General features: G+C 33.3%; 1 protein-coding gene across 1 annotated transcript; it reads left to right on the top strand.

Moving 5' to 3' along the window:
• Positions 1 to 5319: 5319 nt before the first annotated feature.
• LOC145749426 (uncharacterized) lies at positions 5320 to 15246 on the top strand. Its single transcript, XM_082565188.1, has 11 exons — positions 5320 to 5484; positions 5830 to 5987; positions 6557 to 6738; positions 7405 to 7644; positions 8945 to 9042; positions 9925 to 10081; positions 10612 to 10889; positions 11015 to 11243; positions 11971 to 12079; positions 12556 to 12671; positions 12837 to 15246. The coding sequence occupies exons 1-11, from the start codon at positions 5328 to 5330 to the stop codon at positions 15064 to 15066; spliced, it is 3954 nt and encodes a 1317-aa protein (XP_082421314.1). The 5' UTR covers positions 5320 to 5327; the 3' UTR covers positions 15067 to 15246.
• The last annotated feature ends 213 nt before the right edge of the window (positions 15247 to 15459 follow it).

The raw sequence follows: 15459 nt of genomic DNA, 5'->3' as shown, positions 1-15459 counted from the left end.
TTCAAGTCTTGTGGAATGTAACATAGATTAGCTATAGCCACGTTTAGAGCAGAGAGATTTTCAAAGATAGAAAATAAAGTTTCTTATAATTTGTTTATGTTATAAAGCTATATCAGTTTATTATTAGTGAATTTCGTGTTAGTTTTTGCAATAATAATATGTTAATTGAATTTACGTGGCTTAGGCTACAGGTGTTGATGGTTTTTGATGATCCGATTTCAACTAGCCTTCGGCAATTAAAAACAGACCTTTAGCAACAAATATTTTTTAAATATGACCTTAAATATGCGTATATTGCTAAACGTTTAGTAATAAGTTGTTATCAAAAAATAGTGTTTTGTTCTTCTGAATTTAGCAATGAAAAGCAGTCATTTAAAAGCAGTTGCAAGTAAACACTAGTTAAAGCAAACATTTTTTTAATTAGAACAAACTGTAAGATAACCAGAAAAAATAAAAATATGTTTATTAGTTAAGTAAAAGGTAATTTTATTTTTCTTGATTGTATAATAAATGTTTTATAGCAGCTTGGCTGTCACTAGGTTGTGCTCATGCTAAGTTCGTTAGTAAAAATAGATATCGAAAAAGTGCGGTAAAGGCCAAACGGTTTTGGGTACGATTCGCACCAATGTTGCACTTTCGCCATTGCGCCAGAAGTCCACAGATGGCTCATGTACCCAATTAACACAACGTCTTCTTATTAAAAAGGTTATTGATTATCTAAATATAATACCCGAAAATAGCAATACCGAAAAATATTTTTATTCGCAAGATAATTAGGTTCGGTCGATTGAAGTTTTCTCTGTTTTGGGTATCACCAATTAGAGGGGAAATGATCTAATAAATTTTAATTCGCTGCCAAAATAACGCTGATTAGGGCTTACTTTGTTCTATTATCTCATATATCCATACACACTTTTTGTTTTCTCAGTATTAAAACAACAGAACTCACTCGAGAATAAAGTGGTTTCAAAGTTGGTTGAAATTCACTATAATATTTGTCCAGTGCAAACGATGAACACGTGAGTTTAATCTTAACCACAGGATTAAAATTTCGTTGTTTTTGAAGTAATAGTAAGAACATGTTTAATATTAAAAATATATTTGTCTTAAAAGTTAAAAGGAGGTGATAACAGAATGGTTTAGCTGATGTGTTTAAAATAATAAAGTCTTCTGGAAAAAAATAACAATAATCGCTCTGGTATTTCGCCTACGTGAGCACATGGCCAATTTTATTTATACGAGAAATTAAAAAGCGACATCAAATACGTTTGTTGTTTTATTTTGTCATATCGTCTTACCAAAACGTCGCATGCCAGTTGATATCGATTTCAAGAGCATTTCCTTTCAATTAAAATCGAGTTCATTCATAAATGAAGGCCAATATTTGGTCGCCAATTGTCGACGGATAAGGAAACTTTTAGGCCATTGAGAATAGAAAGGATAATTAGGCACGTCTTTCAATACCGTCAATCGACAAATAAACTTTAACCAGGTACGGTGCTGAAGTGGGAGTCAATAAAAACGAAAGGAATTTTTAGATTCGCGACCGGTCGTTTTTTGCACTTTTGATCGTTAGCTTTAACTGGAATTTTAAAACGACAATTTTACGTTTTTTTTTTATTTTGTATACATAGACAAATTTACGGGTTTGGTTTTTATTATGCAGATTTATCGTATATAAAAGACAGCTTTATTAAATTTTAAAAAGTGTTAAAATTCAAGGTATATGTGTGTGGCCTAAGATAAAAAGATAACAATTTTAAATTGAGAAAGTTGTTTTATTTTAAGAATTTATTCTTTCCAGCAGTCTGGTGTGGTGTGAATTTACTTCTGATCCATCATAATTTATTCATTTTAAAATCTTAAATTACATTGCCTAGTAGCCATTTGAGCAGGCAGAATTTTTGAATAGTTTAAATTGTTTTAGTGTTTACGACTAGTCATCTATCAAAAAGGTTAAATTTTCTCTCTACTGAAAGATTTACGTGGTTTTGTGCAGATTTATATAATTTTAAGTGTTTTTTGCATCCGTTCCTAATCCCTATAGGCCAGTCCATCAACATTTTATTTTTTTAAAGGATTTGTTAGACAGAGTTGTCTGATGTTTCATTATATGTGTGCTTACCCAATCGGTCAGTCGGAAACGAAGTCAGCCGTTGCAGAATGCCCGATAATCGAGCACTCTATCAAAGCAGGCGCAAGTTAAGATAACTACTCGTATTTACTTTAAGCGTAAATCAAAAATTCCTTTCGCTCGCTCGTGTGAAGATTTTCGTTTTATCATGATTAGATTGTGTGTTTATGTTGAGTGTTTAATTGCAGAGAATTTGGTAATAATGATAACTTTTCGCTCAACTTCATTTACAAAGCTAAGCAAATACCTTGTTTAAATACGAAATCTGAGTTAATAATATATTTAGGTTAATACACATGATTACTTTGTAGCAAGTTTTACGAATCAAAACAGAAGTTATATTTTTTGTTGTACTAGTTGTAGGTTAAATTTTATTGTTTTTATTAATAATAATTACTCAATATTGTTTTACAGCATAAGAAAGAATAGCACATTACTAGCCTAAGATCCTGAGTAAATGAATGTTTTAGTTAGGACGGCTATATACTTGAGTTGTATTTGTATATTACCACTATTTTAAAGTTATGTTCTATGGCAATGAAGTATCATTCCGATAAAGAAAAAAGCAACAACGTTTTAACCAATAGAGTCAATCTTATAACCTTACAATTATAGTTGTTTTAATGTTATACAGTATGGTGTATATTGGCCTAGTAGGACCAGGTGTGGTTTATGTTCATTTGTCTTTGTCGTTTTTAATATAAATTTGATAAGGTAAATGATTAAGCCAATATTAGCTCAAAATTCAAACGCACGATTTATAAAAATCGTAAATGGCAATAAATTTATAAATGCTGTAGTTACAACATACAATATACTATGATATTGCATATACAAAAATATCACATTTTACGTAAAAAACATTTTTTATTGAAATTCCAGACTATCAGGCTTTTTAAATTTAAAAATATTTATTTTTCTAGATAAATAAAATTCCTGGTTTGGGTTACCTGTTACCTTTCATTTAATTGTTATGTTTATTGTTTACCCAGATAACTTAATTGTAATGTTTTGCCAAAATTCATGACTTAATTTGTAACGATGTGAAGTCCGCATAAACAAAAATAGTCTAAAAATAGCAGAATACTTAAAAAAAAGAGCAGTCGAGTAGGTTGTAAGGAGAAAAAGTGTAAAATGAAAAAGTAGATTTAATTCTTTTGATTCAATGGTATTAAATTCGCTTTCAATCTTAAGTTGCCAGTTTAAAATATCGCTTTAAAAACAGCGCGCAGATCGGAAAAATATTTTTTGAAATAAAATCAGTAAACTAAATTATTTTACAAGTGAGCGCTTCGCAAACACAATAAAATATACGACGTTCTTTTTCAAGTAACGACATCAAAAATATATCAAGATAGAACTGATATGATTATATAAAGGTATCATTTGTTATCCCAACCAAAAACGTACGGTCAGTAAAATAAATATGGTCAATATCCGGACGCTTGTTTGTTCATAGGGCTATTAAAATTCCAAACGTCAAATGAAAATGGTATTATGAAAGTAATTATGTAAAACTCAATATTTATAAAGCATAGGCTTGATCACACAAGTACCAGTAATGTTTTTAAATATTGTAAATTGTAGTAACCGACGTAAAAAATTGCAAAACAAAAAAAAGAAAATTTCGCGCTGAGATTCGAAAACGGAAAGGGACGATTTAGTCGAGTCTTATATAAGCAGAAGAAAGTGTGATATTTAATTGTGAGCCAGTAACGTTAAAGAATCAATTCCATAGTATTCCCTAAATCTTAATAGCATTTCTACCTACATGTGATGTAACATTCGATATAATTCGTGTGGCTGTAATGAGACCTTTAAACCGTTAAGATCAAATGGCAATGGATCAATCAATACTAATAAGAGAAAAAATTGGCGTTCGCTCCTTTATATAAAACGCATGCTATGTCAGAAAGATTTATCGCTTATGTGATGTTGTTAAACATGTAAATGTATCTAGAAGCTAGACGTTCTATTAATAGCATTTCAGGAAGTGTTAAAAAGATCTTCCGTTTATTAATAGTAGCGATTATATACACATGTATTGCAAGGTATTTTTTAAATCTTTGTAGGGATTTAAATTTTAAATGGATCAGTTATGCTTTCGTGTTTAAGAAGCTACAGTCAATTAGCTAAGTTAAATACAGTCAAACGGTTAGTGTTTACACTTCAAAAATTTAAGAATTTACGCGTGAGATTTTTAAAAGTCATCTAACCGTAGCTTAGGGGTTAAAAATGTTTTCTTTTATTCAAATTGTGGATCTTTTTATTACTCAGAAACCTCCGTAAGTTCAGTGTTTATTGACAAAATACAGACCTCTTTTTATAGCAACTCTATTAAACTTGCGAGCCGTATGACTATTATGCCACAAGCGTTATAAGTATGGGCACTTGATTTAATAAAAACTGTCAGTGAAAGTAAATTCAATTCTGCGTGAAACTTGAAGTAGATGGATTATAGCATTGACCCCACAGCAAACCATATTACGTAATAATGCGAACCCTGGTAATACAAATATTGTTTAATAATGCTTAGTTTGCTGTAAAGATAAATGCATTCAAAAACATCACAGATAATTTGACCACGTGTTTAAAAAAAATGCCGATGAAGTTGACCTTATGAAGTGCAATCTTAAAAATTTCCCTATTTTTAACTGATTTAAAATTTCATTATTGAAGTACAATTGCTTTTTTTAAACAAATGATGCAATTATTTAGGCGTAATTCGGGTAACTTGCTTGATTTTAATTATTTTAAGTCGCCTGAAATTTGGGGAACGTTCCTACATTCACAAAATGACTAGGCGACAGTTTTAAATATTAAAACCGTAATCAGGAAATTTGGGGTTGACTTTGACTTGAATTTACACCGCTTTATCCTGTTGATTTACCTAGAATGTAATTGTAGGTACCTTGTAAGGCTTGTGCTATCTTAATGCATCAATATTAATAGGCGAAAGGTAATGCAAAAAATGTCAAGACCTTTCAAATTTGTTCTCCTTTTATTTATTGTGACCACATCGTCAATCAATTTCTAATACTATGCACGTGACCTTTTTAATGTTGATTTTCAGATTTTATAATACAGGGGGTCACTGTTGAAATGATATTATAGAACATAGGATTTGAATAATAATCTTGATTTTTTTCTAGCATTTAAGGTTTATGTATTTAATTTGGTTTACATATTATTAATGAATTACGACTTGGATGTAAAAGTAATGGTTTTTATGGGCGACAAATTAAAAAGGCTACTTCCCGAACTTCATTTTGAAATCGTAAAAATGTTCCGTGTATTTATTTTTGGCGCCGTTATCGGTTTTGTGACGTCATCATCTACATCAATACAAGGTTTGTAAAATTTTATACCTTGTTTAGAAAAGTAAGTACAAAATTTTATTGGTATTTTTAGTGTTGAAATTTTAACAACGACGTTGTAGATTTTATATCACCATGCTTGAAAAGTGTTAATTTTTTTCTATAAAACAGTAAATGATGAATTATTTATTTTCAGTTCAAAGTTTGGCATTTAATAACGTTACTTTAACCTTGTTGCGGTTGCTAAGTTTTAGAAATCATCAATAATTTAAATAGTAAATTAAATAAAACTAAACAAAAAAGATACACTAATGTGTGATTAAATGTTCTTTATTACGTAAATTATTTAGCGCCAAATTAACGTTTATTTTACTTAAGATCCCCCGACTTCTCCGTCCCAAGGATTAGATAATGTCCTTAATGAATTCGGATTAACTTGGTCTCCAATTCCATCTCAGAACGCCACAGTTTGTGAGGGCGAACCCTGGCCTTATTATTTCTGCACGAACACGAGTCCCAACTGCTTTAAATTATGGGTAAGTTAAAAGTAGTCGGCAGCGTGGGGTAGTGGTAAGAACACTTGCTACACCATTATGAGGTCGTGGGTTTAATCCTCACTGCTCTCATGATGTAGCGCCCTTGAGTAAGGCGCTATAAACGGTATGAACTCCTGCTGAGTCAGCACTAAATCAGCAGCATAATTAATGGGCAATTATAATCTCTATAATATCCCAAACGGCCACAGGCAACTCGAGACTGGGTATGTTTAGGTCGCGCATTCGACCTTCCCACATCGAGGATAAAAATATATACAAAAAAAAAACTAAGTGACTCGTAAATACTAAGGCTGGCACAGATTTGTTACACTTAATGGCAAAGTGGTGATCATCCTACAGATTAGGATAATTACATGGTAAAATGATACAAAATAAACAGCAAAAGTTGTGCAGCATAATACTGATCACAAAATAAGCGGATTTTCTGCCTATTAATTTTAAGTACGTGGTCACACCGACTTTACATTCCTAACCTAATGTTTGTATGTCAACATTGGGGCCCGCGCGTCGGTTGTAATTGAAACACAATAGCGTTGCTTGTTGTTCAGGAAACATGCGACGGTCATGATGATTGTAAGGGAGATTCCTCGGATGAATGTAACAGTTTCTGTTCACAAACTTTTTCATGTGTAGCTGATAGAAAATGTATTGCGCTGGACAAGTTTTGTGATGGCGTATCTGACTGTGCAGATGGTAGCGACGAAATGAAACCAAACTCACATGAAAACGGGTAAATTTACAATTGTACCGGCAGCGTGGTATAGTGGTCAGAACACCTCCTACACTACATAAGGTCTTTGGTTCGATCCCTAATGATCTCATCCTGTAGCCCTTAAGTAAGGCGCTTTAAGCGGTATAAACTCCTGCTGAACCAGCACTTCACCAGCAGCTTAATTATCGGGCAGTTATAATCTATAATATCTTAAACTGTTAAAGGCAACGCGAGATTGGGTCAGGGTAACTGTTGTTACATTATGTTTAGGTCATGCAGTCGACCTTCCCACATTAAGGATAAATAAATATAAATAAAAATTGCCTTTTAAGCTTTAAAATAAAACAAAATAAACCAAATTTGGTGGAACTGTTATATTAGTTAAATCGCATTTTTAAGACCTATATTATCAATATTACAACAGTTTTTTTGCATTTTCAATCATTTTTTTACGAACACCATAAACAGGACACATTAAATTTAAATTCAAAACTTGTTTTGTTAAATACAATAATGGTGACATGTTTTGATAATAACACATGCATTATTAAACAAGTAACTCCTTAGAGATTACGAAAAATCTTAACACGATCTTCGGTGTGTTAAATCGTAATTGGTAAACGGTGTTAGAGAAAATGTTAAAAACCCAGAAAAAATCGGCATTCTCCTTTTTTTCGTTTGAAGGTTTGTTTGCGGTAATGCATGGGGCGTAGTACTCGAAAATGCACGGGGTAGTGATTGGAAGGAGAAACGGGTACCTTGGAACGCCGAGGCTCGCCAGTTCTTTACCCAGAGCCTGATCGAGCAAAAGTGCACCCTGCCAAACAGCATGGTTTGTGATGGAATTAACCATTGTGGTGACCATTCAGATGAGTGCAATCCACTTTGTAATTCTGACAACAAATTTATTTGCGACAATGGAAGGTAATTGTTTCGTTACTAATTATAAATACTAGTTAATTTTCGTAATATGGTCCAACTTTTAACTAATTTTTTTCCCGCGAAAATTTAATCATGCACCTTAAACAGCAGTTTTATTTATTATGTAGGCCTATAAATTGGACATCCATTAAGCCTTACCATATATATTTATCAATATTAGCTAGTGGCATACTGTTTGAATACTGGTTATATGTATATTGATAGCAACTCGGTAGTGCAATGTTTTACACTGGGAATTTTTTTTTGCAATTAAAGTTTGGGGCACACGGCCAATACTACATTTACTTTTTTTCACAATTAAAGAAAACAATAATCTATAATTCGCTACAATATGGATATCAAATCGCACTAATTATGTTAATAAGGAATTGGTTAAAATCAATAATTTATATTGGTTTTTATAAATAGAATATACAATGCAAGTTCAACAATATTTAGGCTAAAAATAACTCTAATTTCTTCAAGAAAAGTCTTCAAGAAAAAATGTATTAGTTAATTTACATTTAATCAAAACATTTTACTTTTTCCATATCAATACAAGTACCATTTTACAACATAATTAAAATTAAAAGTGCATCTACTTTAATTTAATAATGATTTGGCGCTGAATTAAATTTGCAGGTTACTAAATGAAAAGGCCAATTTATTTTAGTAACCTACCGCACTGTATTCGATTACCATTGACTGACTTCTGTATTTACTTAGATAAAAGTAATTAAATTAAAAGGAATTAAATGAACACACAACGCATGCTAAGCCTCTACATTAGTTAACTTAACATTCTGATTGTTTTTGGTTTAATTTTATTTAGTTAAAACGAAATTAAACATCAATTACTGAAAAGGTTACGGTACTTAATCAAATTTGTTCACTTAAAAAGGTTTCATTAAAGGATTTTTTTTTTAATTTTACAAAGCTTTAGAATTTTAAAATCAATTTTTTATTTTTAAATATTTTAACGGCAGCGTTGGGTAGTGGTCAGAACACTTGCGTTTACTACATGAGGTCCTAGGTTCAATCACCACTGCTGTCATGGCGTAGTGCTCTTGAGTAAGGCGCTTTAAACGGTATCAACTCCTGTTGAGCCAGCACCTAATCAGCAGCTTAATTATAAGGCAAATAAGATTAATAATATTGCAAACTGCTAAAAACAATTAGAGACTGGGTTGGGGCAACTGATTTTGATTTATGTTTTGGTCATGAAGTCGACCTTTCCACATCGAGGACACAAATTTAAAAAATGGAATTTTGCACAAATTTAAATAAAAAATATTTTTTGCAGATGTATAGCAAAGTCCCATATGTGTGATGGTAGAGATGATTGTGGAGATAATTCCGATGAAACGGGAAACTGTAAAATGAGTTTTAAATGTGATTCAGGTAAGCTGTTATGTCATATGATTTTTAAAGATAGCGTACTTAAATAGTACACATACATTAATTATTAATTGTTACCTATAAAATCAAAGGCCAAACCTGTAAACATCTTTAATATAACACACCCAAAAATAGATTAAAGGAAAATGTTTTGTCATTAAAAAAAAACATGTTGTTAAGAAAAACATAAATTGTGAATTCGATTTGTTTTTTAAATTTTAACATTTATTCCAAATCAATCATTTTAAGGGGTTTGTTAAGCTTATGCGCGTTGCAGAAGTCATTATCGATTTAACCATTTAGTCGGCGTGTAAATAATTTTACAGACCATATTTCTTTAAATTCAACATAACTAAATGTCACATCGATCTAGTATAGCCTAATTGGCTTACGGTCCGCCAATTCAAGTTGGTGCTCAGTGTGTGATAATATAACACATGTATTTTTTTTTCTAAAATAGCCTTATACCCCTATAACACACTTTTTATTATATATAGGGACATTAAAAAAATGACTAATTTTAAAGTTGCCGATTATTTGTTTGACATAGGCTTTTGTAAAGCTTCAAATTTTACTTTCATGGGGCGATCTAAACAATGTGTGTTCGATCCCCACTGCTTTCATGCTGTAACGCTTTTGAGTAAGGCGCTATACGGTATAAACCCCTGCCGAGTCAGCACTTAATCAGCAGCATAATTACCAGCAATTATCATCTCTATAATATCCCAAACTGCTAAAGGTAACTCGAGACTGGGTCGGAGTAACTGATGTTACTCTATGTTCAGGTCGAGAGGTTAACCTTCCCAAATCGAGGATAAATAAATGTGAAAAAATGTTAATTTAATCTTTTTAACAAAGTTTCACAATTTTTGTTATTATGTTCAGGTGCTTCGATATCGTTTGAAAAATTTTGTGACGGACACGTGGACTGTAAAGACGGAAGTGACGAAATCGTTGTTCCGGTCCGGAAGTCAAATCACGATGACGTCACGTGCTCCAACAGATACAACTACAACAACCGAACCTGTCTTATCCCAAAAACGTAAATAAAAAAAAAACATAAAATTTATTGTTTTTTTTTTTTTAATTTCAAAATACCCTAAATTAGTTAACAATTTTGCTAAAACATATATCGTGAATGCTTTTAATTGATGACTCAGCGCTGTACGATTGACCTATGATGTAACAAAAATCGATTTTTAAGGAAAGCCTTATTAACAATTATATTTATCGACGCTTTAATATTAAAACATATGTGTTAAGAAATTTAAAAGCAAACACTGTTATCACGTTTAATATACGAAATGTAAACCCGTAAGCTGACACAATTAATAAGCTAACTTTTGAAGACGAAGTGTGCCTAAAATACGTCATTAAAATATACGAAAAATGTTATTGTTTTTTTATTACTTGAACTCCGATAAAAATTTTATCATTTACGTCATCGGTTTTGTTTGTTAAACCTTAACTGATCTTTCAAGTAAAAGCAAACAAATAAAATTCGACCTTGCGATAACTTATCAAACACGCTATAACCACTAGGTAATAAATGGTTTTATTATGACGTCATAGGTACGTGTGTGACGGGCATGAACACTGCGTTGGGCGGGAAGACGAGTGCCAGGTTGATTGCAAATATTCGTTCACCTGCGCCAACGGGAACTGCATCGTTGCGAACCAGAAATGCAACGGGCAAAACGACTGTGGTGACATGAGTGACGAATGCGGTGATGACGTCACGTGTAGTGACGTGTTTCGATGCGACGACGGGATGTGCTTGCCGCTGGATAAGTTTTGTGACGGAAAAGTGGATTGCGCGGGAGGAGAGGACGAAGACGACCACGTGACCGGTAGGAATTTAAAAAAAATGTAAATTGCTGTAAATTTGACTTAGATTTATTTGTCCTAAAATTTACATTTAAATTACTATATATTGTACTCCGTAGTACAAGACGATAACACTTGTTTACTGCAGAAAACAACTTCTTTTGCTCCAACCGCTTTAACACACAAAACAACAAGATTTATGGTCTGACGTCAACGCGGGTTTGTCGTTTAAATCGAAAGTTTTTGTGCGACGGAATCGACCATTGCGATATGAGGGTTGACGAATGCCACGACGAATGCAAGTTGTCTTATTTCTGCGACCACAACGACACATGCATTCCTAGGGCCCAGCTGTGCGATGGATCCACGCAATGCAGGTGTGATACTCTTTAAATCCTAATTGATTTCCGAGATTTGATTTAAATAAGCAGACGTAAACCTAGAAAAATATCATTTTCATTTGTTTAATAATAATTTCTTCACGTTAACCGATGTTTAATTACTGGAGGCGGTTTTTTATTTATCCTTAATGTGAGAAGGTTGACTGAACAATATAAACATAGAGTAACAGTTACCCAGTCTCGGTTGGTCTTTTGACAGTTTGGGATATTATGGATTTTTTTTGTATATAGCTTTATCCTCGATGTGGGAAAGTCGAATGTGCGACTTAAACATTGAGTAACATCAGTTACTCCGACCCAGTCTCGAGTTGCCTGTAGCAGTTTGAGATATTATATAGATTATAATTGCCTGGTAATTATGCTGGTGATTAAGTGCTGGCTCAGCAGAAGTACATACCGTTTATAGCGCCTTACTCAAGGGCGCTACAGCATAGGAGCAGTGGGAATTGAACCAAGAAACTCATGCGTTAAAGCCTGGTGTTGCTTTACTTATATTGTCAATTTATCGACAAAAACATAGAATTTAATTAGCTTTATGAAATTTTAATGAACGTATTTTGTAATACATTAAAATATAAAGCCTGTTTTACTAAATTAATAGGTTTAAAACAAGTTTTAAAATAATGCTACGCACTTAAATCCTTTATAAATTAATTACTCATTTTTTAATTAAATTTCACGCTTAGTCTGCTTAATGTTTTAGGGATAAATCTGACGAACCTCAGGCTGAAGGGAGAATAATTCCTAATTCAAGAGGTTTTAAATGTGCTGTAAAAAGAACTAGCGGAGTATATCAATGTGTACTACCACAGGCAAGAGTTTATTTGTAAAAACATGAAAACTACAGCTTTATATGCCTAATAAATTTTTTTTTGCCACGGATCTTATGTAGTTGATACTTTGCTGCTGTGAATATTTAATGTAGGCCAAAAATGCAAAATTAAGGTATAATTGACATTGTGGTGTAGCTTTTAGAACACTTGGATTCACTACATAAGGTCCTGGGTTTGATCCCCACTGATCTCATCCTGTAGTTTCCTTAAGTAAGGCTTTATAAACGGTATAACCTTTTGCTACCTAATCAGTTGCTTAATTATCAGACAATTATAATTTATAATATCTCAAACTGCCAAAGTTGTCGTTAGACTGGGTCGGGATAACTGATGTTATTCTTAGGTCGTGAAATCGTTTTTCCGCATCAAAATTAAATAAATGTAAAAATAAAAATATATTTATATATTTATTTAAATTAAATTTTTAATAAATTTTTTGGTTTTCACTTTTTTAGTCTTTTATTAATGATGGAACAGTGGACTGCTTCGACGAATCTGATGAAGTTCAACTTCAAAACGCAAACCAATTCTCAACTTGCTTGATCGACAATCATATTAAAATTAATAAAAAGTAAGTTTACAAAATACTTTTTATAACAACAGTTTCAGTTTTGTTAATATAATAAAACAATAAAATTTTGACAAATCTAATACTTTTCTTTTGTTAAATGAAACATTCAAAAAAACATTTTATATAACCGTGAAACTCAATTAAATTTTTAAAATTTTTTTTTAGCCAAGTATGTGATGGAATATTCGATTGCCCTGATCTTTCAGACGAGTGTTTATGCCAGGACGTTCAACCCTCAAGTATCTGTCATCATCTCTGCTTTTACGATGACGACTACTGCCAGTGTGCACTTGGTGAAGTTCCGTGTCTCCTTGAAATGGAAAACACCGAAATCGAGAAACAGTTTAGTTTGTTTTCAACTCCACCAACATCTAATATAACTAACCTTGGATTAGAAGCTGGTGTACAATGTATACCAGCAGCGTATATGTGTAACGGTGTAGTACACTGCCGAAATAACGCAGATGAAATGTATTGTGGATCAGGACTACAGTGTCAGCTAGCACAAGCTGACTCGACGCGCCAGCAAAGGTTTGTCAAAAAGCGGGACTCTGACAATAGTAACAGCACTTGTGATCACGAGTTCCAATGCTTAAAATATCAGGAAGGTAATATTTGGACTCCAAAATACGGTATTGCATGTGATGGGTATCCTGAATGCTTTGACCTCGAAGATGAGTGTAATGACAAATGTACGAGTCGTCCCCGATTTTGTGACTTTCGTACCCCGTCCGGTTACTACGAATGCCCTGAAAAACGAATTCTTGCCGGCAGTATGGTGTGCGACGGTCGAGTACATTGTAGCGACACGGAAGAAGACGAGAGGGAATGCCCCGGACGAATCCTTTGTAAGACAAAGGGGAAAACGGTGTCGTATAAGGCGAATCAAAGATGTGATTATGTTTCTGATTGTGATGATGAAAGTGATGAAGAGAATTGCCCGGAAAGTCATTTTTACTGCGAGTCCGGTGAGCCTCTTTACGTCAGAAGACGTCAAATGTTTGATGGAAAAAGCGACTGTGACGATGGAAGCGACGAATGTCCTCGCGAACTCTTTAAAGACTCTCCCTTCTCTTCCATTGAGCAGCTAATCAAGAGCCCGTTTTTACAAGCCATGGTTTGGATCATGGGCACGCTGGCTATTGTCGGTAACGCACTGGTAATGATAAACACTGTAAAGATGCTGCGACATTCCAAACGACTAAAACGAACTAAAGTGTCTTTGGTTTACAACTGTCTCGTGCTCAACCTTTGTATTGCTGATTTCCTAATGGGCGTTTTTCTTATTTCACTTGGCGTAAACAACACTGTAATGCAAGGAAATTATTGCAGAATGGATCACTCGTGGCGATCTGGTTTGTCCTGTGTTATGCTCGGCGTAATGGCTGTTCTATCAAGCGAGGTATCGCTTATAACTTTATCAATTTTATCATCTTACCGGTTGTACTGCGTTTTGCGGCCAGTCAACAGCCGCTTGTTGCGAACAAAAACTGCGATTTTTTTCATTATGTGCACCTGGGGATTTGCTGGTTTAATCGCATTTTTACCGTTATCGAGTGCGTTTAAAAACTACTTTATAACTCATGTTTGGGTCAGCAAAACTCCATACTTTTATTCTGAAGTCATAGAAAAATCAACTCTTTACGATTTCTTTAATAAGTTTATTGGGTATTCGAATGGGACTCATGCAACAGCACAAGGGCTTGAACTGCAAAGTATCAGCGAAGCCCTAGCAACGTATTCATCAAGCCAATGCCAAATCTTAGGCTATTTTGGTTACTACAGTGCGCACGCTACTTGTCTTCCCAAGATTTTTATCACAAAAGGAGAAGCAGCCTGGCAGTTTTCATTGGCTGTTAACATCTTGAATTTCTTGCTGTGTTTTTATATTGTAGCTGCTTATGCAGTTATTTGGAGGCCGAGACAAATTAACAAGACAAACATTGACAGCACTGCGACTAGAAACATGCAACGCCGAATAGCCATATTAGTAACCACAGACTGTGCATGTTGGTTGCCCATTTGTATTATTGCATTTTTGCGCGTTTCTGGTGTAGACGTACCCGATTCAGTATACGCATTTACAGCTATAGTCCTTCTTCCAATTAACAGTGCGCTTAATCCTATATTTTATTCCAACGCTGTTCAGACGACATGCCTTCAACTAGGCAGAAACATTAGTAAAGTCGAAAGTGTCGACTTGCTACGAAAATCTGTCTCTGAAAACGTTTTGCAAAAGTGTCGTAAAAGAGATAGTAGGCAAGAGTTTGATATAGACTTGTTGAATCATTCTAATGCCGAACACAGGCCTCGTACATGGTCTAATGGTACTACAACTCGATTTGCTACCGATCACACTTTATTAGATACAGGCATGAATGAATCGCATGTTTAAAATAAATTTAATTGTGATTTTGTAAGGTTGATTTTACCTATTCTGCTTTATTACGTATTTTGTCGTGTTTATGTTCTGTTTAGTTTTTTTATTATAATTTAAGACGTCTTTTCGTTATTGCTTTTAGCTTTTAACATTCGAGGATTCAAAATTTTAAAATTTTGGTTTTGTTCCTTTTGTACTTGCACAGTTTCTTAAATTTGTTTTTGTTTTAATTTCTCAAATAAAATTTTTTTTTTTATAATATGTTATAAATAGTTTAGTGATTAAGACAGTCATATTTAAAAAATTAAAATATTTATAAACAAACTGTGTGAGGATAAATTAAAAAGAGGATAAACATTAAATAAATGATTTATTTTTGTTGTTGTCTCTTACATCCGGGACTTTCAG

The sequence above is a fragment of the Corella eumyota genome, chromosome 4, assembly GCF_963082875.1.
Source record: "Corella eumyota chromosome 4, kaCorEumy4.1, whole genome shotgun sequence".
Classification (NCBI taxonomy): domain Eukaryota; kingdom Metazoa; phylum Chordata; class Ascidiacea; order Phlebobranchia; family Corellidae; genus Corella; species Corella eumyota.
The sequence above is the reverse complement of the archived record's forward strand: the minus strand, read 5'-3'. Positions and strand labels throughout refer to the sequence as shown.